The sequence below is a fragment of the Elephantulus edwardii genome, unplaced genomic scaffold (assembly GCF_000299155.1).
Source record: "Elephantulus edwardii isolate Elephantulus edwardi_28Jun2011 unplaced genomic scaffold, EleEdw1.0 scaffold00319, whole genome shotgun sequence".
Classification (NCBI taxonomy): Eukaryota; Metazoa; Chordata; class Mammalia; order Macroscelidea; family Macroscelididae; genus Elephantulus; species Elephantulus edwardii.
In genome coordinates this window covers 552144-580043 of record NW_006400069.1, presented here as the reverse complement: position 1 = coordinate 580043, position 27900 = coordinate 552144, and the positions used below count along the sequence as shown (strand labels likewise).

The 27900-nt window shown below is 39.1% G+C and overlaps 1 protein-coding gene across 1 annotated transcript in view; it reads left to right on the top strand.

Annotated features, from left to right (window-relative positions):
• The window catches only part of LOC102870376 (tight junction protein ZO-1-like), a 96820-nt gene that overhangs the window by 21604 nt on the left and 47316 nt on the right, over positions 1-27900 (top strand). Inside the window, exons 3-8 of the mRNA XM_006901324.1 lie at positions 67-169; positions 4901-5177; positions 9476-9579; positions 13871-14039; positions 14556-14703; positions 24574-24713. Of these exons, the coding sequence (XP_006901386.1) occupies positions 67-169; positions 4901-5177; positions 9476-9579; positions 13871-14039; positions 14556-14703; positions 24574-24713 (941 nt within the window). The remainder of the gene's footprint in view (positions 1-66; positions 170-4900; positions 5178-9475; positions 9580-13870; positions 14040-14555; positions 14704-24573; positions 24714-27900) is intronic.

Sequence of the window (27900 nt, the reverse complement as noted above, 5' to 3'; positions counted from 1 at the left end):
TCAGTAGAAATATCTTCATAAACTTACTTGTACATTTTCCTTTAACATGTTGTCCTCTCTCTCCAGGGAAAATGACCGAGTTGCAATGGTTAATGGAGTTTCAATGGATAATGTTGAACATGCTTTTGCTGTTCAACAACTAAGGAAAAGTGGGAAAAATGCAAAAATTGTAAGTGTCATTTATTTTTAATTTGGTAATTAAAAGATACTAACTTTATTATTTGATACGTTTCTATGTACAGATTTATCGGAGCTCTGGTGATGTGTAGTGGTAAGGAATTGGGTTACCATGTAAAGGCTTGTGGTTCAAATCCACCACCTTCTCCATGGGAGAAAGATAAGCAGTTAACTCCTGTACAGTTAACTGCCTCTGAAAACCCATTGGAGCATCAGCTTGAATTAGTTCTAACTCAGTGGTGCATAACAGCTTTGTTATTTGATACATTTTGGGTATGTTGTTGTTGTTATGTGCCGTTGAGTCATTTGCAACTCATAGCGACCCTATGTACAACAGCCCTAAACCGTGCTCTATCCTGTGCCAGTCTCATTGCCTCCGACACACCCATCCTGATTACCCCCGTCACTGAATCAATCCACCTCATATAGGGTCTTCCCCTCCTGCGCTGTCCCTCTACTCTACACAGCATGATGGCCCTCTCTAAAGACCTGTCTCTCCTTACAACATGTCCAAAGTATGTCAGGTGAAGCCCCAGAATCCTTGCCTCCAAGGAGCAGCCTGGTTTAACCCTCTCTGGGATGAATCTGTTTGTTTTCTTGGCAGTCCATGGTACATTCAGTACTCTTCTCCAGCACCACAGCTCAAAGGCATCAATTCTCCTATCCTCCCTAGTCATTGTCCAACTCTCTGATGCATAACAAGTCATTGCAAAAACCATGGCCTGTATCAGGCAGACCCCCCACCCCCAACCCTATGGGGCTAGATAGAGAAGAGAATCCAGAGCTCAAGTGGAAAGAATTGGCTCATGGAGGAAGAAGATCAATCTGTTCTTTCAGAACAAAGGAAGGACTAAATATTGAAAAAATTTAAATGTAAGGGGAATTGTTTTTGGAATGTATCTACATTAGCACATTCTATAGAGAAGCATTAAGTGGATGAAAAGATTAATGAATGAACAAAAATAAGAATTGTGTTAAGTAAATTTAAAGATGATCTAATAAGCAAAGTGAAATCACTGAGTTAATTTAACCTACTACTTACTGAAAGGTTGTGGGTTCAAATCTATCCAACATTGCTTCGGCAGATAACTTCGATATCTACTTCTGAAATTAGCCCCTGAAAACTCCATACAGCACAGTCCTGCCTTACACACTTGGGTCACCATAAGTTAGAATTGACTCAACAGTAACTAGTTTATTGAATTGAAAAAGTGGAAATGATTTGATCTGAACTTGAAAACACTAGAGTTCATTGTGGCAAATGATCAAGGAGTAGAAATTCTGTTGCTGGGTGTGGTCAAGCCAATGACAATTCCTAGCAACCCTGTGTATAATCATCACATCAGAATGTTGCCTTCCTGCTATCATGATCTCCCACCACCCGAATCCATTGTTGTAGTCACTGTCAGTTTGTTTTGCTGAGTGTCTGCCTTTCCCAGTATGATGTCTTTTTCCAAAGGCACCTCCTGATTAGAAAGTCATTTTAAAAATTGGAACGTGACATCTGAATGCAGATTTTAGAGGAAGATAAAACCAGGAAGGAATTGATAGTATGACACAATGTTAAAAGGACTAAGAAATAAGGTAGACAGGAAAGTGTCTCAAGAGATTAAGACATCAGAAGACCTAGGCGAAAAGTGTTACCAAGGAGACTTTACAGAGATCTCATAACAGTAGTAAGATCAGTTGTATAGCACTATCAGAAAATGAAATGCACTCAAAGAGCCAAGAGCCTACTCAATTAGAAGGGTAAAGATCATGAATTTACAGAACATGAAGGAAATAAGTAGGCAGGAAAAACTGACCCTTTGCCAGAATCACTGAAGAAAGAATATACATCTAGACCAGAAGTTAAAAATGTCAAAGATAGACTGAAAACCTTTTGTTTCAGTCAAGTGTGATGGAGTTAAATAGTGTCAACTGAGTTGAATGTTAATAGGATGCTAACAACAGGTTTCTAATACCTGGCAGAGCAGTTAGGAGGCTTGATGGTGATGGATTCTGAAATCTCTTAAGGAACTAAGTTGGACTTGCAAGGTTGCTGTGGTTTTAGTAGCATCTACAGCGTTTTGGATGTCATTATTCAAATAATCAACAGTTATTTGTTTCTACCTTGTAAATATTACTGAGCTCTATGAGGAGAAGTGTGGCGTCAGGATTGGTGGAAGATCTATCAACAATCTGTGTTATGCAGATGACACAACCCTGCTTGCTGAAACTGAGGAGAACCTCATGCACTTGCTGCAGAGGGTCAGGGACTGCAGCCTTCAGTATGGATTGAAGCTCAATATTAAGAAGACCAAGATTCTCACCACTGGACCAATTGGCAGCATCAGGATGGATGGTGAAGAGATTGAGTTTGAACAAACTCAACAGCTTTAGTCTGCGTGGTGCCACGGTCAACACTCTTGGCCCCAGTAGCCAGGAAATCAAAAGACGTTTTGCGATCGGAAAGTCTGCTATTAGGGACCTCTCCAAAGTACTGAAGAGCAGTGATGTCTCTCTGGAGACTAAGGTGCGTCTGATATAGGCTGTGGTCTTTGCAATCACTTGTTATGCATCAGGGTTGGGCAATGACTAGGAAGGATAGAAAGAGAATTGATGCCTTTGAGTTGTGGTGCTGGAGAAGAGTATTGAATGTAACATGAACTGACAAGAAAACAAACAGATTCATCCTGGAGAGGGTTAAAACACACTGCTCCTTAAAGGCAAGGATTCTAGGGCTTCATCTGACATACTTTGGACTTGTTGTAAGGAGTGACAGGTCCTTGGAGAGGGACATCATGCATGGGAGGGTGGAGGGACGGTGCAAGAGGGGAAGACCCTCTATGAGGTGGATTGATTCAGTGACTGGGGTAATCGGGATGGGTGTGTCAGGCAGAGTGACTTGCATAGGATAGAGCAGGGTTTAGGGCTGTTGTACATAGGGTCAGTATGAGTCGCAAGTGATGGTACATAAAAACAACACCAAACATCTTTCTGATAATGTGACATTATTAGACCAGTTATTTATAGCTAATGTCTGTCTTTGTTTCATTGAGTACACAAAGGCATTTGACTGTGTACCATAACAAACTGTGGCTGACTCAGAAAACCTATACTTGGACCAGGAGGCAGTTATCAGAACAGAGCAGGGAAACACTGCATGATTCAGAATTGGGAAGGGTGTATGCCAGGGCTGTATCCTGTCTCCATACCTTTTCAATATTTATGCAGAACAGGTTATCCGGGAGGCTGAGCACTATGAGGAGAAATGTGCCATCAGGATTGGAGAAGAACCTTCAACAATCTGCATTATGCAGATGACACAGCCCTGCCTGCTGAAACTGAGGAGGACTTGAAGCACTTGCCGTGGAAAGTCAGGGACTGCAGTCTTCAGTATGGATTGAGACTCAGTATCAAGAAAACAAAGATTCTCACCCCTGGGCTGATTGGCAACATCATAATGGATGGTGCAGAGATTGAGATTGTTCACAGTTTTGGTTTGCTTGGATCCACAGTCAACACTCTTGACACCAGCAGCCAGGAAATTAAAAGACATACTACGATGAGAAACTCTGGTTAGAGACCTCTCTAAAGTACTGAAGTGCAAGGATGTCAGTCAAGTGTGCCTGATACATGCCGTGGTCTTTGCATTCACTTGCTATGCATTAGAGAGCTGGACAGTGACTAGGGATGATAGAAGGAGAATTGATGCCTTTGAGCTGTGGTGCTGGAGAAGAGTATTGAATATACCATGGACTGCTAAGAAAACGAACAGGTTTGTCCTGGAGAGGGTGAAACCGGGCTGCTCTTTGGAGGCATGGTTTCTGAAGCTTCGCCTGACATACTTTGGATATGTTGCAAGGAGGGACCAGTCCTTGGAGAGGGACATCATGCTTGGGAGAGTGGAGGGATAGTGCAGGAGAGAAAGACCCTCGATGAGATGGATTGATTCGGTGACTGGGGTAATGGCGGTAGGTGTGTCGAACATGGTGAGATTGGCACAGGATAGGGCAGAGTTTAGGGCTGTTGTACAAAGGGTTGCTATGAGTCGCAGGCGACTCAACAGCACATAACAACAACATTTATATCTAAGGAACTTCTGATGGCATTGCCCATAAGGCATGTCTTGCTAGCCCGAAGGTAACAGCTCTGGTGATTCGCAGCCCTACAAGATAAAGATGCACACTCTCCTCCCATGTGCTTAACAGCCGCTGAAACCTGCAGAAAGGTTAGCTGTGAGTCACTTCCGACTTGACCTCAAAGAGTTGAGTATTTCTAATGTTCCCTGGAGGAAAGGAAGACAAAGCTTCATCTCGCATACCTTGAGCATGGTGTTTGAAGAACCTGTTCCTTGAAGGAGGACAGGAGGGTTGACAAAAGAAAGGAAGACCCTCAGCCAGATATATTGACACAGTGACTGCATCTGTGGGCTCAAGTGTGTCAGAGATGGTGAAGACAGCACAGGATTGGTGCACAGGATTGGTTCACAGGATTATTCTGAGTCATAATCGACTCACTTGACACCCACGAAGAAATGTTGCAAAACTCTTGATTAAGAAAGCAGAAAATGCAGAGTTATGAAAATGGGTGCTTTAGTAATTGGTTGTAATTATATGTGTATTATACTCATGTTGAAATTAATAGAACAAAGGGAAATGTTCCTGTCTCTTAAGATCTGAAAGTATAAATATGAAAATCAATGCAATTACTTATGTAATCTCCCCCCCCCCCCCCACAGACCATTCGAAGGAAAAAGAAAATTCAGATACCGGTAGTTCATCCTGATCCTGAAGCAGTTTCTGACCATGAAGAAGATAGTTATGATGAGGAAGTGCCTGATCCAAGAAGTGTCCGTGGTGGTCTGTCTACCAGAAGGACTGACAAGAGCTGGACAAGGGATAGAAGCGCAAGTAGAGAGAGGAGCTTGTCTCCCCGATCGGATAGGCGGTCTGTGGCTTCCGGTCAGCCTGTCAAGCCCACCAAAGTCACATTGGTGAAGTCCAGGAAAAATGAGGGTATTCACCAATTCAGTATTTTCACATGAAAATCTTAAGACTTAATCTTTATGAGAATCAGAATTGTCAGTGTTTCTTTGCCACCTTTTGATTGTATTCTGTTGCTGTGAGTTCAGTTCTATTATGTTGGACTTCAGAGATTGTCTAATACTCTCTTCGGTTATTTTGATTTAGCACATAGGACTTCAAAGAAATACCTAGTAGTTGATAGAAAGTATAATGGACTTTATTTTTACAACCATTTTTGATACACAGAATAAATGTCGAGAAAGTACAGAGATTTTTTTCTCTTGCTGTCATTATTGTTGTACATTTGTTAAAGTTGGTGAATTAATATTGATATCTTAAAGACCATACATTACTATGAGATGAGAGTTACTAGAGGACAACAGCCAATATTTATTTACATCAAAGTTCATTCTTTGGTTTCAGGCTAATTTTTAAATTGAGGAATTGAGAGGGTGAGATACTTCTTACATGGGTATGTAGGAGTTCTTTAAAACACTTAATGAACTGAATGTTAGCTGCCACCTGCTTTAAGTTGTTGTTGTGGAATACAGTCCAGAAGATTCTGGCATATAACCACCCTGAGTGACAGACTAGAACTGTCCCATAGAGTTCTCTTGACCATAATCTTTGTGGAAGCCAGTCACTAGGTCTTTTTTATGCAGAAAGATTGGCTTGACACCCTTTCTACTTAACTGTTGTTACCACCTGGGCTCTTTCCTGCTTTAGACATGTCTCTCAACTGCAGAAAGCATTTATATTAAGTTGTCTTTATAGCCTGACTTTCATACCTCTTTCTAGGTCTTGTTCTCATTCCCTTTCTGTAGTTGACTTTGTTTCTACTTCATTTTATTAATTTGGTTGCTTCTTATTTATAAAATTCTCAGCTCTGATAGCTTACCTCAATAACTTCACACTGAATCTATGGAAAACTTTTCTGGTTTTGTCTTAACTTTCCTTTTTTGGTATCATTTGATATAGTTAACACACTCCTTGGTTTTGAAATAATGTCTTTGGTTGGCTTCTATAACAGTGAAGCCTTGTCCTAACTTTTAATGTTCTATATGTTTCTGTCCTAGAATCTTTTTTCAACTTAATCTGACCTCTTCAGATGACTTCATCAGCAATTGCTGCCTCGGGTAGCTGCTGCTGATGGCAGTCAGTACTTCTTTTTCCAGCTCAGGTCTGTATATTGGTTTCAGATAAATTTATCTAGCTTTAGAACATTGTCATGCTAATGCCTAAACTAAACCTAATGCTATCAAGTTTACCTCACTCTTAGCGACCCTGTAGGACAGAATAGAGCTGTCTCATAAGTTTACCAGGTCTGTAAATTTCTACAGAAGCCAACTGCTAAATCTCCTACACTCAAACCAAACTCATCACCTCTTAAATTTTATTTTCATGTTTCTTGTGCAGTATCTTAATAAATGTATTTCTAGCTACCCAGTTTTCCAAGCCAAGTAAATTATAGCTATACTTCGCATCTTTTTCCCCCTCAAGGTTTAACTTCCCTAATACCACTCTGACTTGTTCCTCTCTGGCCAATCTCTACTACCACAACAGTTGTCCAAACTCTCATAATCTCTTGCTGTCATTAGGTGCCATGTAGTCAGTTGTGATAAACAGCAAACCCTTTGTACAACAGAAACACTACATAGTTTTGCACTGTCTTCATATTTGAGGCTGATTTCCGCCTTCTTTCATAGTCACTGTACTCCTGTCTCATTGAGCATTCTTCCTCCATTTTGCTGACCCTCTTTTTTACCAAACAGTGGCCTGATAGTCTTTTTTTGGAGTCTTACATTAGAGTTGAAGGATCCTTTGTACAAGCTTCTTGGTTTTCTTCTGTTGTCCCTCTTCTTACTTTTCAACCTCACTTATCCTAGACAGAATGATTTCATCATCTTGCCAGCTTATCCCCTTCATATCTTTCAGTAGATTCATTTTGAAATATTCCATCTCCACAGCAGCACTACCACTTCTGTACACACACTCTCACTCATCTTTATTCCTGAGGGAAGCTTTTTTTGCTTCCCTGTAGACGTGGGCCCCAATGCTACTCTTCATTCGGTCTTCATCATGCTCATAGCTGCTGTGTTATGTCTTTCTCTTTCTTACTTGATAATTTGGAGGGTGCAAGACCAGCTTTCATTTTATGCTTTGTGCAGTGTGTGGCATAGTTTATATGTATTCAGAGAAATCTTTTAAATGAATGTATTTATAAATATATTTATTTATATATTAGGCATATATTTTAGTTATCTATATAATGGTAATTTATATATTTTAACCTTGAATAAAACTAGTATTTTTTTTAATATTATTTTATTCTGGTTTACTTTCAAATTGTTCTTTACACCAGATCTTTCTCATTTCCTTTACCCACCCCCCTCTCTACTCATCAACTTGTACGACCCTATGATTATCCCCTGCCCATCCTTACTGCTCAGCTCCTACCCTTCCTTGGATCATCATGCACATTTTACTAGTTATCTTTCTCTTTCTACAATTATGGTCTTATATAGTATTTGTCCTTATGTGACTGAGTTAGTTCACTCAGCATAATGCTCTCCAGTCCCTCCCAAGTTAGGTAGTGATTTTCAAAATCATTGCTCCTGCATCCTGCATAGTAGTCCATTGTGTGAATGTACCATAATTTCTCAGTCCATTCACTTGTGAGAACCAATGTTTTAATCATTAAATTTGTCTGTATTATAATGATAATTTCTAAAGCACATAGACTAATTATTAGATCCTCTTAAAAATACTTTTCTCTTGTCACCTTGACTCTGTTCTCCTCATGAGCACTTTCTTTATTTACCTTAAACTGTCACTGTGCTATAGATTTAAACACCATAGTAGCAGGTCTGCTCATTTAACCCATATTAAAATTGTTTTATCAATATAGTTCTTTTTTAAAAAAATAGAGATTTTATTGAAAGTTTATAAAGAATTTGGGTTTCCATTCATTGATTGCTGTATATTTTCCTCCCTGCCCCCACCCCCAGTTAGCTTTTTTTCGGGGGGGGAGAGTTCTTTTGTTGTTATACAGTACCCCCTTCCCAGACCACTTTACTATGCAGCTCTTACTCCAGACTCTTGTGATGCCAGTAATACCTAATCATATATTTCTTTTATACCTCATCTGTTTCAATACCATGTATATTATTTCTCCCCTCTTTTCGTGGTCTTCCCTGAACCCCAGTGTCAGTCCTGTTTTATAAACAGTGGCCTTATGCAGTATTTGTCTTTTTGTGGCTGAGATATTTCACTCAGCATAATATCATCCATGGTAATCCATTTTGTATAATATTTCATGAGTTCTTTGTTTTTCAGTGCTGCATCCATTGTGGGAAAAGTAAAACATAATGCTTGCTTGGTAAGCACAAGCCATAAGTAAAATCATAAATTCTATCAAATTTTAAGATCTCAGATAATTTTCGGTCAGAGTGTTTCATGACATTGATTACAGTTTGATAGTGTATTAGCATTCTCATCATTTTAGTTGTTTCCATTTATCTAGCTTTCCTGACCTTCCTCATTCCTCAACTTCTCGTGTCTGCTTTTGGGTGAATGTTGACCATTTGGCTCTCTTAAGAGACCACGGTGCTTATAAGCTGTATAGCTTGTTTTATTGGCCAACCTATTATTGGGCTGAAAGGAAACTAGGGGAGGGCCTTAAGGTCCAAGAATCGTCACTGGACAGTAGTGTTAGAGGTTCCTCTAAACTCTCCACTAAATCTGGTCTTTTCCTAGGGACTTTGGTTTTATTCTATATTTTTTACTATTTTCTTAGGACCTCCTAATTTATCTTCTGTCAGAATGGTCTGTTGTGGTATCTTGAACTCTCTAGTTCTTGTTTTAGTCTGGAAGAAAATGTCTTCATGTGGCCTATGAGTTCTTTGGGCTAGTTTCCTCTTTAACTGTGACGAGTCTACATTCTTTTTTATTACAAACAATAAGAGATTGGCTACTCAAAGCTCCTGAAATCCCAAATGCTGGGATGTCAGCAGAAATGGACAACAAGAAATAGTCTTCTCTTCAGGACATTCTCCCTTTCGATAAAATGGAACTGCTATTAGTCTTCTCTTGACATCATACTGTTTGCTTTCAGATTGACATTGCAAAGTTGTTCATCATTAGTGGAAATGCCTCATTTGAAAGGTGGCCAAGAATCATTAATTTTTACTGGTTATATTAAGAAACTTTATGCAGTGATTAGTCTTATACTATAAAACTCTGTTGTAACATCTCAAGATTTTACAATGAAGACATTTAATATATTTCAGAATATGGGCTTCGATTGGCCAGCCATATATTTGTAAAGGAAATTTCACAAGATAGCTTGGCCGCAAGAGATGGCAATATTCAAGAAGGCGATGTTGTATTGAAGGTATGTAAATTTCAGACTTATTGAAGGTATCTTAAATTTCAAAGAATTGAAATATATAACCTATTTTACTGTCATCTCAATGGAATAATACAGTTCAAATTCACCAACTGATCTGTGGGAGAAATATGGACAGTCTCCTTCTGGGCAATTAGCTACCTCTGCAAACCCGCTGGAGTCAGCTGTGAGTCAGTTCTGACACACAGCAACAACAATATATATTCGGGAAACATTACCATTAAACTTCAGAGGCACTGGTCACAGCATAAGAATCTATCAGCAACTGACGTTTTGGAATCACAGAAACCAAGGGAGTGGATAGAAATGGATGGGTATCCTGGTGGATCATGGAGTAGGGAAATAAGTGGGTAAAGTGCCAAAGGCAAGGACAACACTGATAGTAATGGTTCACCCCACAATAGGGATATATTTTTCATTCTTTCTGTAAAATGCTTGTCTGTCAGATACTTCTCTAAATCTGAACATTCAGATTAAGACAGACTAGGAAGAAGGGATTGGCCATCCACTTCTGAAACAGCAGAACTCTGAAAACCCTATGTACAACAGAACACAAGTAGAATAACAGGGCAGCTGAGGTGGAGCTTTCAAGTATGGAAATACAAAGGAAAAGGAACACTTGTAAACAGACACTAGTGATTGGGACATGGAATATGAGAACCACGAATGTAAGAAAATTAAATATTTTTAAGGAAGAAATGGAATGCAGAAATACTGACATATACTAGGCATTGGTGAGATGAGGTGGACTGGCATGAGGATTTTGATTTAGATAATCATATGATACATTGCTCCAGAGATGAAAAGGTGAGGAAAAATGGAGTTCCTTTCATAGTTAAGAAAGTCATTACAAGTTCCATCATGAAGTACAGTATTGTGAGTGACAGGATAATATCCATATGCATACAAGGAAGCCCAATGAATACCACTGTCATTCAGATATATGCACCAACAACCAGAGCCGAAGAAGAGGAAATAGAAGATTTCTACCAACTTTTACAGTCAGAGATTGATGGAACATGTGATCAAGATGCATTGTTAATAATGGGTGACAGAATGCAAAAGTTGGGAACAGAGAAGAAGATTCAGTAGTTGGAAAACATGGACTCGGTGACAGAAATGGAGCTGGAGAGAGAATGATTGAATTTTGCACAATCAATGACTTTTATTCATTGCAAATATCCTTTTTAAGAGACATAAACGCAGGTTATATACATGGATTTCATCTGTTGGTATGTACAGGAATCAGATCGATAACATCTGCAGAAAGAACCGCTGGAGAAGCTCAGTATCAGCTGTGAAAACTAGGCCTGGAGCTGATTGTGGAACAGATCACCAACTACTCATATGCAAGTTCATGCTGAAGCTGAGGAAAATTAAGCCAAATCCACGGGAACCAAAATAATGACTTTGAGTCTATCCCACCTGAATTTCAGAACCATCTCAGGAACAAGTTTGAGGCCTTGAACACTAATGAGCGAAGACCAGACGAGCTGTGGGAGGATATCAAGGGTTATCATCCAGGAAGAGTGTTAACGGTCATTGCAAAGACAGAAGAGGACGAAAAGACCAAAATGGATGTCAGAAGAAACTCTGAAGATTGCACTGGAGCGTAGAGAAGCCAAAGCACAAGGAAGAATTCAAGATACTAAAGAGCTGAATAGAAGATTTCAAAAGGCAGCACAGGATGACAAAGAAAATTACAATGAAATGTGCAAGGAGTTGAAGTCAGAAAATCAAAAGGGCCGAACTCGCTCAGCATTTCTTAAGCTCAAGGAACTGAAGAACAAATTCAAACCTCAAGTTGCTATAATCAAGGATGCTTTCGGCAGAATATTAAATAATCCAGGAAGTATTAAAAGAAGATGGAAAGAATATACTGAGTCATTGTATCAAAAGGAATTTGCAGACACAGAAGAATTTCATGAAACAACATAGGAGCAAGAGCCTATGGTGATGAAGGAAGAAGTTCAGGCTTCTTTGAAGGAAATAGCAAAAAAATAAGGCCCCAGGAATAGATGGTATACCAATTGACATATTTTAGCTAACAAAACTGCCCTAGATGTGCTCACTAAGTTGTGCCAAGAAATCTGGAGAACAACCACTTGGCCAACTGACTGGAAGAGATCTGTATTTGTTCCCATCCCAAGGAAGGGGTGACGCAACAGAGTGTGGAAACTTTAGAACAGTATCATTGATTTCACATGCAAGTCAAGAGTCTACTGAAGATTATTCAAAAACGACTGGCAGAGAACTGCCAGAAGTCCAAACTGGGTTTAGAAGGGGTCGCGGTACTAGGGATATAGGTAGCTAATTTTAGATGGATCTTAGCTGAAAGAAGGGAATACCAGAGGAATGTATATTTGTGTTTCATTAATTATGCAAAGGTGTTTGACTGTGTTTAGCATAACAAACTGGCTGACTCTGAGAAGAATGGGAATCCCAGAACACTTGATCGTGCTAATACGAAACCTGTACTTGGACCAAGAGAAAGTCGTCAGAACAGGGCAAGGAAACAATGCATGGTTCAATATTGGGAGGAACATATGCCAGGGATATGTCCTGTCTCCATACCTTTTGGACCTGTATGCAGAACAGATTTTCTGAGAAGCTGGGCTCTATGAGGAAAAATGTTGGGTCAAGATTGGCAGAACATCTATCAACAATGTGTGATATGCAGATGACACAACCCTGCTTGCTGAAACTGAGGAGGACCTGAAGCGCTTGCTGCCTTCAATATGGATTGAGGCTCACTGTCAAGAAAACAAAGATTCTCACCACTGGACCAGTTGGCAGCATCAGGATGAATGGTGAAGAGATTGAGATTTTTCACAGCTTTAGTTTGCTTGGCTCCACAGTCAACATTCTTGGCACCAGCAGCCAAGAAATTAAAAGATGTATTGCGATGGAAAAGTCTGCTGTTAGGGACGTTTTCAAAGTTCTGAAGAGCAATGGTGTCTCTCTGGATACTAAGGTGAGTCTGATACAGGCCATGGTCTTTTTAATCACTTGTTACGCATTAGAGAGTTGGACAATGACTAGGGAGGATAGAAGGAGAATAGATGCCTTTAAGCTGTGGTATGGAGAAGAATGTTGAGGGTACCATGGACTGCTAGGAAAACAGATTCAGCCTGGAGAGGGTTAAACCGGGCTGCTCCTTGGAGGCAAGGATTCTGAGGCTTCGTCTAACGTACTTTGGACATGTTGTAAGGAGGGACCGGTCCTTGGAGAGGGACATCATTTTTGGGAGGGTGAAGGGACAGGGCAGGAGGGGAAGGCCCTCTATGAGGTGGATTGATTCAGTGACTCAGGTAATCGGGATCGGTGTGTCAGAGACAGTGAGATTGACACAGGACAGAGCAGAGTTTAGGGCTGTTGTGCTTAGGTTCGCTATGAGTCACAAGCAACTGGACAGCACATAACAACAATATGTGTTGTTTTGACAAATATTTGGAAAGGGGGGCCTGATTTACCAGTTTTTTGGTTACATGTTAGCCAGTACACTGGTGTTTCTGGTGTAGTCATCTCAGAAATAGAATTGCTCTAATGTTTATCATTCACTCAAAGGAATTATCTTGTTGGTAGATATGTCTCTTCTATGTTTTTTTTTTTAAGGGAAAGGAAAATAGAGGTTGTTAATTTCAGGGTTTTTAGGGAAAGTATCAATACACAAAGCTTTTATTTCTATAAGATTGAATTGTTGCAGACTGAGGGTAAAGTATTTTAATAATTAATTATGAGACAGAAAACCAAGAATGGCATAAAGTAGAGAGTCATAAACGGGGGCCAGCAGTTCCAGTTAACTAAAGTCTCACGTGCCACACCGCTCTCTATTTATTGAGAATCTGGGGAAGCAAATCGGAAAGAGAGTTCCCTTGTAAACGAAGCTGAATTTTTCTCTATTGTCAACCTGATAACTTGGCTCAGGAAGGAAGTAGTTCACAAGTACAGACTTTTATGCTCCCCTTGCTGGGGACCTAGCTATCTCTTCTCTGCAGAAAGCAGCTCATTTCCTGTGATATGTCACAAGAGAAATTCTAACTTAAAATTTTGTGATTCCTTCAGTTCTTGAGTAAACATACGGTTTATCATATAATACCTGGTATGAAATTTGGCTTCCCACATGGACTAGTTTGATAATTTAGAAACATGTGTAAGGAATTTCTTTTTCCTGTCAGCAAACCAAGGTGTATAGTTTGGCAATGCCCATCCTGAACAGACTAATATTTACATTTTTTTATTATCTCTGAACCAATAGTGGTTTTTTTAATTGCAGATAAATGGCACTGTGACAGAAAATATGTCACTCACTGATGCAAAGACCTTGATAGAAAGATCTAAAGGCAAATTGAAAATGGTGGTTCAAAGAGATGAACGAGCAACTCTTCTCAACGTCCCTGATCTTTCTGACAGTATCCACTCTGCAAATGCATCAGAGCGAGATGGTGAGTATGATTCCTTTTGGAAGTTCCCTTTGTGTGATTTTCTTTTAAAAAAACTAAGATTATTTGACTTGTTGAATAAAATGGTGGCTTTATATAATCCAAGCACTTTTAAAATATGAAGACTAAAGAATATTTGAAGTTGATATATACACATATTTTGTCTATAGGCAGCCCATCACAGTTGATTTGATGACTATCTGATGAAGGGAACATTAATAGGGAACTGTCCTGCTAAGGAACTGTCCTGCTAAGCAAAGGTAGCACTCCTCTGATGGCTCGAATCCACCAGCTAGCTGCTCCACAGGAGAAAGATGGTCATTCTTCCCTGATGGCAGTTTATAGCCTCTGAAAACCCACTGGACAATCAGCTATAAGTACATTTTGACTCAGCAGCAATGAGAAATGAGCTGATGACATTAATGCTTAAATAAACCACTTTTCCATTATCATGGGACTGCATTTTCTTTTACTATAATCATTTTATAGGAAAATAAAAAGAACATTTTTGTCTAATAGACATTTCAGAAATTCAGTCACTGGCATCAGATCACTCTAATCGATCACATGACAGGCCCCCTCGCCGCAGCCAGTCTCGATCTCCAGACCAAAGGTCAGAGCCTTCTGATCTCTCCAGACATTCTCCACAGCAGCCCAGCAGTGGCAGGTAAGAGCTCTCTTGTTTAAGAAAATTATACTTGCCTGGTTGCATGCATATGGTATTGCTTAAGTTGGAACATAGATTTTCCCTTTGTTATTCCAGATGAGACCATTGTTTTCTTCTCATTGTTGGTATATCCTCTGTAGAGTGACACTCAGCTGCCCATCAACCACTCCCCCATGGAAGGAAGCTGAGGCAGCCTGCTTCCATAAAGATAACCAGCCATGGAAACTATAGCAGCTCTGCTGAACCGTGCAGGCTCACTGTCAGTCAGTCAGCTTGACAGCACTATATTTGGAATTTTGTTTTGTTTCTGTATAATAATAGAGATCTGTCAATCTTATTAGAAACCCTGAAAGTAAATAGGCATATGTCCTATAAGTGTGTCATAAATATGCAACTCTCTGGCACAAAAGCAGTCAAAGACAAAGTTACAGTCTCTTCGAACCCATATTGACTTCACTGGAAGATGCATTAGGAAAATCTCAGTGAACTCAGGAATCTACTGTGCTACTTGGAAAGATTATTTACAATAGAAATTCTCTATTTGACATATTAACCTAGACTAACTTTTCCATTTTGAAAATGTATTTGTCTGGCTCTTAAGTGAAATTACCTGCTAGGATAGTGGAATCTGACCTTTCTGAACTTAAATCTTGCAAGTCACGTAGACCTTTGAGAATTTCAGAAAAACTAAGGTCCTTCTCTCGAGAAAAATACACATGTGCACCATTTTGCATATCATTGAAAGATTCTCAGGGCTCTGCAAGCATCATTGGGCCCGTGGCCAATCATGAATACACATGGAGCAATTGTGGAGGTACTTGAAATTGTCATTTAGAGCCAGTGAGAGAGGTGAGAGATAGGCATATTGATTTGCAGCTTTTTGGTATAAGGGTGTTAGCAGAAGCCATGAGTGTCATTGAAATTACTTAAGAACAATTTGCATATTCCTTAAGAAAAATGAGAAGACGAGTGAGAAAAGAATACCTTGGCAAGAGAAAATGTTTTAAAAGTTTGCCAAAAGCCAGCGGGTGGGTAAGGAGAAAAGTGCAACAATGAATGACTGGAAACCATAAGTCTCTCTAAACTTTCATTAAAAAGTTTTAAAAAGTTTGCCAAAAGCCATAGTGATAAGAATTATTAAACCACTCCTATATTTACAAGCTGTTTGACTTGCAGCTCAAATGGGACCTAGGAAGAGAATCATTTGAACAACTCTGAGTGTGGTGGTTGTGCTAAATCAATTTTATCCAATGTAGCTTTTAGAGATTTATGATTATTTTCTACCAAATCTTAAATGCATAAATTTTATCATTTCTGATCTTTACAGTTTGAAGTAATTTTTTAGAAGTAGTATAGAATGTGAAGTGCAAAAGTAGTTAATCTTACGATTATTGTTCTTATTGGAAGTTAATAGATTAATTCCAAAAATCCCTACTGATTATCAAGAAAAGGATTATTGCCACAACACATAACAGAGATAGAACAAACGTCTCTGATGATTCATAGGCACAGCTAGAATTGCAGCACATCTCTCTTCATCTAGAGACCATGTTTAAAATTAAGCATTATGGGCATGATTTTCCTTTAGGGGGTAAAAAATTAACATTCATCAAAATCTCAAAATTTTGACCACTTATTTTTTATTGTGAGCCAATTCCGGTAGTTCTTTCTCATAATTAATTTTTTCATTTAGGCTCCTCATATTTGTAATCTAGATTTAAAGGTTTCCATCTTATTGAAATGTTTTATTTGTCATAAAAACACACTTAAACTAATTAATCTCTAGTCAGAACCTACTCATAGCAGACTGTCCGACAGTTCAGGGACAGTGAATCACTTCGGAGATTGTCCATCTGTCTCCTGTGGAGCAGCTGATAGATTCAAGCCATATGCTTTTGGGTTGGCAGTGCAACTCCTTACTCAGTAAGCCACCAAAATTCTTAGGAATGTTAAATACCAGTTTATGGGAAATTTTTAAAAATACAGACTCGTAGGTTTAGTTCTCAGGTCATCTGAGAAGTGGCATGAAATCCTTCTCACTTCACTTACCACTTGTTAACTTTTAAAGCCCCTGGTATGATTGTCTGGTGTAAACTGTTAGATTTAAGAATTGCTATGGTGGTCATCGAAGACATCCATGAAGAAAGTATAAAAGGTCATTACAAAGACAGAGGGAAACAAAAAGGCCAAAAGGTATGTCAGAACAAACTGTGGAATTTACGGTGGAACAAAAGGAAGCCACATAAGGAGAAGGAATCCTGAGATAATTGAGGTGAAAGATTTCTAAGAGAGCTTGAGAAGACAAAGCAAGATACTGTAATAAAATGTGCAAGGAGCTAGAGTTAGAAAACCAAAAGGGAAGAACATATTCAGCATTTCTAAGTTGAAAGAATAGAAAAATTCAAGCGTCAACTTGCAACACCGAACAAATGTATTTGCAAAGTACAGAGTGACTTGGTGTGACCAAAATGAATTGGTCAACAGTAAACCATTTCAGAAAATAGCATATGATCAAGAACCAGTGATAGGAAAGATGTTCAAGCTAGCACTGAAGGAACTGACAAAAAATCTCCAGAATTGATGAGATACCAGTTGACTTATTTCAGCAAGCAGATGCAGCCCTGCACACACTCATCAGTCTGTGTCAAGAAATTTGGAAGCCAGCTACCTGGCCAACTAACTGAAAGAGATCCATATTTGTTTCTATGCTTGGTAGGGTGGAGAGACGGCGCAGAAGGGGAAGACCCTCTATGAGGTGGATTAAGTGACTGGGGTAATCGGAATGGGTGTGTTAGAGGCAGTGCGATCAGCACAGGATAGAACAGGGTTTAGGGCTGTTGTACATAGGGTTGCTATGAGTCGCAAGCAACTCGATGGCACATAACAATACAATTATTCCCCAAAAAGGTGATCTAATAGAATGTGTAGATCAGATATTTTTCTAACAAATTAGCAAAAAATATCACATACATATAAAATCTTGCTGAAGATTATCTGAAAAAGGCTGGAACAATACAGCATCAGAGAACTCCCAAGAACTCTAGCTAGATTTAGAAGCAGCCATACCACAAAGGTTATCATTGCTGATGTCAGATGGATCTTGGCTGAAAGCAGATGTCAGTTTGTGTTTTATTGGCTTTGCAAAGGCATTTGACTATGTGAATCATAATAAATTATTACAGACACTGAGATGACTAGGAATCCCAAAACACTTAATTGTGTTCATGTGAAGTGTATGCTCAGACTAAGAACTCGTCATCTGAACAGAGCAAGGAGACACTTCATAATTTAAAATAAAAAATGTGTGACAGGGCTGTGTCCTTTTTCCATATCTACTCGGTCTCTATGCCAAGGATCGTTAACAATCTGCAGTTCACAGATGAGACAGAAGTGCTGGCGGAAAATGAAGACTTCTGAAGCATTTAGTGCAGAAATCACAGATGAGACAGAAGTGCTGGCGGAAAATGAAGACTTCTGAAGCATTTAGTGCAGAACTATTTTCTAAAGCATTTAGTGCAGAAGATCTATTGCCTTTATAATAGACTACATCTCAACATCAAAAAGAAAAATCCTCACCAGTAGGCCAATAAGCAGCAACATTTACTTGGAAAAAAGATTTAAGTTGCCAACAATTTCATATGTCTCGGAGAAAGTGCTCCTTCAAGGTAAGGATGATAACATACAGTGGACATGTTATTGGGAGAGGCGGGTCCTTGGAAAAGGTCATAATATTTGAAAGGTAGAGCGTCAATGAAAGTGGAAGACTGGCAATGAAATGCTTTAGCACAGTGACTAACAATGGGCTGAAGCATATCAGAAATATTGAGGATGTGATAGGATGGAGCAAAGTTCAGATCTCTTGTTCATCTATATGGTCACTGTGAGTCACAACGGATTTGAAAGCACCTAACAACAATTAGATTAAAATGTACAGGTCTTGGTATCTTGGTACCAGCAGTCAGGAGACAAGGACATATATTACATTGGGAAAGTCTGCAGTCAGAGACCGCTACAAATTATTGAAGATCACTGATGTCAGTTTCAGAATTATGGTGCATCTGATTCAGACCATAACCTTTTAAATCTCTTGCTAAGCTGCTGAGAGGACAGTGGATAAGGATGACAGAAGAAGTGATGCCTTTTAACTGTGATGTTGGTGAAAAGTGCTGAATATCCCATGGCTGCCAAAGGAGCAAACAGATGTCTTTGAGGAGATGCAGCCAGAGTGTTCTTTGAGGCAAGGATGGCAAAGGTTCATCTCATGTACCTTAGATATCTTGTTAGTAGAGGCTCTTCCTTGGAGATGGAAATTATGCTTGGAAAGGAAGAAGGACTGCAGAGGAGAAGAACGAAACACCTCAGCCAGGTGGATTGACACAGTCATTACAGCACTGGGCTCACGTGTGTCAGATTGTGAGGATGTCACAGGATAGGACAGGGCTCAGATTTTTTGTTTATTAAGTCACTGTTAGTTGTACTTGATGGCACCTAACAACATCATCCTTCCTGAGAGAAAACCAAAACAGCTTTAAGAAGATCTTGGGGTCTTCAGAATTCATCAAGTCTCTTCGTAGACTATAAGATTCTTCAGATTTTCTGGATAAATTAGAATCAGACTCAATGGCATGATATTTGTGTGAGGTCCACTTTTGTTATGAACGAAACTTAAATGTTAACTTGCGAACTTTTAGGGCTAAAATCTCTAAAGTCTATGTAAGATCCTTTAATAATAATTATCTGAGATAAAAAGTGAGAAAATGATATTTTCTTTTGGTTCAACAGAATACAAAAATATCTTTTTTATAGACTGTTTCCATGTGTATAATTCTGTTTTTATCTTTCAATAGACATCGTTGTACTTGCACATAATAAGCACGTTCTCAATGGCTATGAGAAGTTGCATGTTTTACTCTATAAATTAACTCAAATGGAGCTATGGTGGCCTAGTGGCAAGAAACTGTGCTGCAATCCTGAAGGTGATGCAAGGCCACCAACTCCTCCACGCCTCTGAAAGGTCAACTGGAGGGTCAAATATAGGTCAGCTCCAACTCTGCAGATCACAGCAACAAGAAAGCTTTAACAAAAACTTATGTCTTTAACCATTAGCAGTAAGTGGTTATTGAGCATTTGAAATTTAGTCATTCTGAATTGAGATATGTTGTAAGCATGAAGTACACTTTGATTTTGAAGACTAGGTAAGTACTGCCAACCCAAAGGCAGGTAGTTTGAATCCACCAGCCATTCTTAAGGGAAAGGATAAGCAGTCTCCTCCTGTGAGATTTACAGCCTTTGAAAACCTTCTCAAGAGACAACCATGAGTCAGTTCCTCCTCCTCACAGTTCATAACTTGGAATGATACCTAACAACAACAAAGTCAGAAAACCCTCACTCAGTAAAGTAGTTTGACCCAGTGCCTTCTGCAGTGGGTATAAACATAGCTCCTAGAGTGGCCGGGGACCAGACGTCTTTCCCTTTGTGATTCATGAGGTCCCTGAGTTAGCCCTGACTTCTAGGCACCTGACAACTTGATAACATTTTGTGATACATTGACTTAAATAAAACTCAATAATAGATGTCACCTCTCTTTAAATGAACACAGCTTCTGAAAATTATATATTCTAAAAATAGCCCGTGTTATACTTTTTGTTGAATTGCATGCCTTTAGGAGTGACTACGTCTTTCTCTTGTTAATGAATGGAAGTATAAGAAAAAGAGCCATCAGCAGCAAGCAATATGTGTTCTAACAATGTCAATTGTTAATTTAAAGGTTGATTGCTTTTTAAAGTCTTGGTAATTATATTTGAGGGTCAGTAGAATTGAAAGTTATTTTAAATAAAAATACTTGATAGAAATTTTAACTATGCATTTAAGAATCCTCCTCATTTTAGCACAAAGGACACATCTACTGATTTTAATTGGAAAAGCCAATCAAGTTAAATGTGGTAGTTCTGAGTTACCATAAAAGTATGTCAATTGGTGACATTTTCATTTAGAATTTTTTAAATTGTGGTTAAAATTGGAAATAGTTTGTTTCATTTCATCTTTAGGTTTACAGTTCAAATTCTGCTTCCTAAAAAACAACAGAAATTATTAAATTACTAAAAGTAGTATCAAGAATTCTTCATCTTTAACATTAAATTTCTTTTTAAAATATTCATATCTATAATACATACTTGCATTTTTATGCAAAGAATGTAAGAATTTATTCTTGGAGCAAGGAGCCATAATGGTATTTATGTGTGCTTTGTTAATTATATATGAAATTTTATTACCTAAACTATAGCTACACTTTTTTTTCCTTTTTTCTGTTTTAAAAATAATTTATCCTTGTTATGGGAGATATCTTTTTCTTTTTTTCCTGAGATATATAAATGATTGTACAGATTATTAATATGTCTAATTTTAAAATACAGTAAACCTCCTGTAAAACAAAAAACGCCCATATCTATCTAACCTTTATCAAATTCACAAAGGGGAACCATCCCTGTCAACAGCATCAACAACACAAAACCAATTCCCATGAGTTCCTACATGTCCCCCATGCTCCTGTACCTCTTTCTACTCATCTCAGCATCAATCTTACTACTTGGCTGGGTCCTAAATCTGACAGAATAGCTCATAACAAAACAGAAACATATTGAGGAACTCAAAAGATTATAATCCAGGTTACAGTCAGGACAGCTGCTTAAATGTGCTCACAGTCCAGGCACTTTAGACTTTAGCCTTGGGGCTTACAAAGCTCTCAGTCCTCTTCCCCCCATCCCCCACGCCAGTCTTTACATGAACTTTGGCAAAGGCTCTTAGCTCTGGTTCCAATGGAAATAACAGTCCCAAGGTCAACTCTCGGGTCTCTGGTCCTCGGCTTCAGCTACTGCTGCTGCTGTGACTCCAGCTGGCACAAAAATCTCTAGCCCTGAAGAGTGTTCACTGCATGCCTGCTTCTCCTTTGCAATTTTGCTACTCTATCTGCTCAACTTAATGGCAGGACAAGGCATTCCCCTTGTGTATTGGTGAGACTAGCCAGTCCCCTTGTGGATAGGCTAACAACACCCTTTTCACATATTTCTACCCATCCACGTGGCAGAGTCAAATTCAAATGAGTAGGAAAGCCATTTTGAACACTAAACGCTTCACTGTGTAGATCAACTCCAACAGAGTTGTTGTTGTTGTTATTGTTATTGTTATGTGCCGTCAAGTCGCTTGCGACTCATAGCGATCCTGTGTACAACAGCCCTAAACTCTGCTCTGTCCTGTGCCAGTCACACTATCTCTGACACTCCCATCCTGATTATCCCAGTCACTGAATCAATCCACCTCATAGAGGGCCTTCCCCTCCTGCGCTGTCCCTCCTCCCTCCCAAGCGTGATGTCCTTCTCCAAGGACCGGTCTCTCCTCACAGCATGTCCAAAATATGTTAGACGAAGCCTCAGAATCCTTGCCTCCAAGGAGCAACCTGATTTAACCCTTTCCAGGGCGAATCTTTTTGTTTCCCAGCAGTCCATGGTATTCTCAATACTCTTCTCCAGCACCACAGCTCAAAGGCATACATTCTCCTTCTATCTTCCTTGGTCATTGTCCAATTCTCTGGTGCATAACAAGTGATTGTGAAGACCATGGCTTGTATCAGATGCACCTTAGTCTCCAGAGAGACACCATTGCTCTTCAGTACTTTGGAGAGGTCCCTAACAGCAGACTTTCCCATGGCAATGAGCCTTTTAATTTCCTGGCTACTGGTGCCGAGAGTTTTGACTGTGGAGCCAAGCAAACTAAAGCTGTACAATCTCATTCTCTTCACCATCCATCCTGATGCTGCCAATTAGGAATTTATGAGAAGAAACTTTTTCTAATATGAGACTTAAAAATATGAAAGCAAAATCCTTGCTGTAAGTTCACTTTAATTCTATTTAAAAATTATAAACATTAAGTGTATTACATTAATTTTTTGTCATGTAGAATTATTTTTAATCTTTTTTTGGTGATGGTGATGATGTATGCCCTCAAGTCGGAATCTACTCATAGCTGACCCTCTAGGGGATTTTCAGAGTCATTTGTTAGGATCTTGCCCGTCTTTCTCCCAAGGAACATAATTCAGACTGAGTGCCTTTGGGTAAGACAGCACAACTCCTTGGTCACCGGAGATCCCTTTATTTATCATAAATATCTCCTCGTTGTAAAAATTGAAATAACTCACTGTTGTTGAGTGAAGGGAATCTGGCTCATAGCAACTCTACAGAACCTCTGTGCTGCCCCAAATGGAAGCAGCACAATTGAAATACTGCAGTATATAGTCAGGAACTCATTTGTCGCTTCTGAATTCCTATCTTGCCTGTCAAGGTCACTTCAATTTCCTAGTACACAGATTTTCTCGAGAAGTTACAGTTTTTAAAAGTATTGTTATTAGTAGTTTTTTCTTTTCATTTTCATCTAACTGTTGCCATCTAATTCCATCATATGGCTGTTTAGATTTCTTGAATATAAGCAAAATTCTCTTTGTTAAATATATTTTTAAAGTAGTCTTTAATGATCATTAATATTTTCTCCCTACTATTTCATGCCTCTTAATGATTGCATAGTTAAAATAATGATCAATAACAATTGTGGTTTTTACTGGTTTTCTTAAGTAAATTAATTCACCATTTCACTACTTAATATGTTGTTTGGTTTCTGGAAAATAGTCTCGCAATCCACAAGTTCTTACTTTGCCTTGTAGGGGTTTTTTTTTGTTGGGTTTGGTTTGTGGGGTTTTGTTGTCTTATAGTTTTTATTACTAATTTTATGACTCCTGAACTTTCCCAAATTCTTCCTTTTCTATGATGTTTGGATAGAAGAATAAATTATGTCAGTCGGTTTCTTAATGCTGAACCAGCCTTGCACTCCTGAAATAACCTTACTGTGCTCATTGTCTTCTGATAGACAGCTGTTTTCTTACCTAGTACTTAGAATAGTATGTTATTTTGTTTTTCAGAAGTTAGGAGGACTCAGCTGTAAAACCATCTATACATGATACCCTTTAATATAGGAGTTTTTGAATTATCTTTTATTTCAGATTTTTTTAATTGACATTTTCTCGTATGTATATATGTAATTTTTATTGTATCCGTATCTATATTTTTTTTCTGGCAAGACTATTGAACAAATAGTTTGGTTTGTGCTAAAAAAAGGCTTTTGGCATGATTGCTCTAACAACTTTTAGACATATATCTAAGTATTTATGTATGATAAATCTAAAATTGGAAAAACTAGACATTACATATTTGCATTTTCTGCTTAAATAAATAGTATCTTTTGCCTGCAAATAGTTATACTGATTACATTCCCTTTGACTACCATTTTATGAATTGCCTGTTTGTATTTGGTCATTTATGTCTTCATTTGTCATTCTGAAACTTTGTATTCTAAATCTCAAACTTTGTGTCATCTTAGGTCAAATTATTTTTATTGATATTCTCAGTATTGAACTCTCACTAGAAAGTTAGGTTTAAATATATGAAACTGGCTTATATATGATAGTTTAAACTGAAAAACAAACCATTTTTTCTGGCCCAGCCCAATACAAAAGTTCTTTTTTGTCATTGATACACAAATCTGATTTTTAAAAAGTGGTGGTCGTTTTCACTAGCACCTTTTATTAAACAATGCATTCTTTTCCAACAATATTGAATGACACTTCCATAATAACCTTGTCCGTCATGTAATGTATCTCTCCATTTGTTTCTGTGGTAATACCATGCTGGTTTTAATTACTCAGTTTTTACAATTTTTTGTTACCTATTTGAGCATGTTTCTTACTGTTTTTCTCAGTTAACTGTTCTTACAAAAGATTTTCAACTCATCCTTAATGTTCTGATTTTTAATTTTAACAATGCATAGTCTCCGGAGCAGGGAAGAAGAGCGAATTTCTAAGACTGGACCTGTCTCAACCCCTCTAAAGCATTCAGATGATCACTCACCTAAAACTGTGGAAGAAATTATAGTTGAAAAAAATGAGAAACAAGTACCCACTCTTCCAGGTAAGTTAGGTAAAAATACTAAATTCACATTTTTTATCAATTTAAAATTATTGTTAAGAATTGCAGATTATATTACTACCTAAACAAGAAGCTGGAATCAGAAAATCAAAAGGGATGAACTTGCTCAGCATTTCTTAAGATAAAGGTACTGAAAAACAAATTCAAGCCTTGAGTTAAAATACTTAAGGATGCGTTGTGCGGAATACTATATGATCCAGGAAGCATTAAAAGAAGATGGAAAGAGTAGTCACTGTACCAGAAAGATTTGCCTAGCATAGAAGAATTCCATGAAACAACAGAAGGCACTGGTTATAAAGGAACAAATTCAAGCCGCTCTGAAAGAATTGGCAAAAACGGAATTCCTAGGAATTGATGGAATACCAAATGAGAGATTTCACCAAACAGATGCTGAATGGAACATGCTCACAGGTTGTGCCAAGAAATCTGGAGCACAGTTGCCTGGCCAATTGACTGGAAGAGATCCGTATCTATTCCCACTCCAAAAAAAAGGTGATCTAATAGGATGTGGAAATTATCCAACAACATCACTAATAGCACACAAGCAAAATCCTGCTGAAGATTATCCAAAACGACTGGAACATTGACAGAGAACTACCAGAAGTACAAGCTGGGTTTAGAAGAGGTCGTGGCACTAGAGATATTATAACTAATGTCAGATGTATCTTGGCAGAAAGCAAAGAGTACTAGAAGAATGTCTGTCAATGTTTCATTGACTATTCAAAGACATTTGACTGTGGATCACAACAAATTGTGCCTAACCTTGAGAAGAATGGGAATCCCAGAACATTTGATCATGTTCATGAATCAGGAATGTGTTAGGGATGCCGTCTGTCTCCATAACTTTTCAGTCTTTATGTAGAACAAATCATTTGGAAGGCTGAGCTTTATGAGGAAGAGTGTGGCGTCAGGATTGAAGGAAGACTCATCGATAACCTGTGTTACGTAGATAACACAACCTTGCTTGCTCAAACTGAGGAGGGCCTGAGTTATTTGTTGCAGAAAGTCAAGGACCGGAGTCTTCAATCAGGATTAAAGCTCAACATCAAGAAGACAGATTTTCACCACTGGGCCAGTTGGGGGCACCATGATAGATGGAGAAAAGTTTGAGGTTGTTAACAATTATAGCTTGCTTGGCTCCACAGTCAACACTCTGCACCAGCAGTTAAGAAATCAAGATGAATTTCACTGGGAAAATCTGTCAGGGACCTCTCTAGAATACTGAGAAGCAAGACGTCAGTCTAGATGTGCACCTGATCCAGGCCATGGTTTTCTCAATTGCTCTGCATGAGAGAGCTAGACAGTGACTAAGGATGACAGAAGAATAATTGATTCCTTTGAGTTGTGGTGCTGGAGAAGAGTCTTGAACATACCATGGCCTACCAAGAAAGCAAATGTTGTGTTGTTGTTATGTGCCATTGAGTCGCATGCGACTCATAGCGACCCTATGCATAATAGCTCTAAACTCTGCTCTGTCTTCTGCCAATCACACTGTCTCTGACACTCCCATCCCGATAACCCCAGTCACCTAATCAGTCCACCTCAGAGAGGGCGTTCCCCTCCTGCACTGTCCCTCCACCTTCCCCAGCATGATGTCCTTCTCCAAGGACTGGTCTCTCCTCACAACATGTCCAAAATATGTTAGACGGAGCCTCAGAATTCTTGCCTCCAAGGAGCCACCCAGTTTAACCCTTTCCAGGACAAATCTGTTTGTTTTCCTAGCAGTCCATGGTATTCTCAATACTCTGCTCCAGCACCACAACTCAAAGGCATACATTCTCCTTCTATCTTCCTTGGTCATTGTCCAATTCTCTAATGCATAACAAGTGATTGTGAAGACCATGGCCTGTATCAGACACACCTTAGTCTCCAGAGAGACACCATTGCTCTTCAGTACTTTGGAGAGGTCCCTAACAGCAGACTTTCCCAGGGCAGTGCACCTTTTAATTTCCTGGCTACTGGTGCCAAGAGTGTTGACTGTGGAGCCAAGCAAACTAAAGCTGTGAACAATCTCAATCTCTTCACCATCCATCCTTATGCTTCCAATTGGCCCAGTGGTGAGAATCTTTGTTTTCTTGACATTGAGCCTCAAGTCATATTGGAGGCTACAGTCCTTGACCCTCTGCAGCAGGTGCTTCAGGTCCTTTTCACTTTCAGCAAGCAGGGTTGTGTCATCTGCATAATGCAGATTGTTGATAGATCTTCCACCAATCTTGACCCCACATTTCTCTTCATAGAGCCCAGCCTCCCGGTTGATCTGTTCTGCATACAGGTTGAAAAGATATGGAGATAGGATGCATCCCTGGCGTATTTCAGCTAACAGATGCTGCCCTGGATGTGCTCACCAAGTTGTGCAAAGAAATCTGGAGAACAACCACTTGGGCAGCAGACTGGAAGAGATCTATATTTGTTCCCATCCCAAAGAAAGGTGACCCAACAGAGTGTGGAAACTATAGAACAATATTGATTTCACATGCAAGCAAGATTCTACTGAAGATTATCCAAAAACGACTGGAAGAGCACATCAGCAGAGAACTGCCAGAAGTCCAGGCTGAGTTTAGAAGGGGTCATGGTATTAGGGCTATTATAGCTGATGTTAGATGGATCTTAGCTTAAAGCAGGAAATTCCAGAGGAATGTCTATCTGTGTTTCATTGACTATGCAAAGGCATTTGATTGTGTGGATCATAACAAACTGTGGCTGACTCTGAGGAAAATGGGAATTCCAGAACACTTGATAGTTCTAATGTGAAACCTATACTTGGGACAGGAGGCAGTCGTCAGAACAGAGAAAGCAAATAGTTCTGTGAAATCCAGTTTCTCCTTGAGGCTAGGATTTTGAAGCTGTGTATCTCATACTTTGGACATGTGGCCAGGAGGCATCAATCCTTGGGGAAGGATATCATGTCTGGAAGGGTGGAGGGACATCACAGGAGAAGACAACACTGGATGAGATGGATTGACATGGTAACTTGCTTAGTAGGAGTAGGTGTGTCAGAGTCAGTGAGACTGGGTTAGGACAGGGCAGCCTTCAGAGCTGTTGTACATAGGGTTGCTGTGAATTCCAGGTGACTTGGCACCAAACAACAATATACATGTCAAAGTCCTTTATTGTTTGGTTATACCAAACTCAGCCCATTCCTGTCTATTCCATTCAGCTAATGCTATCC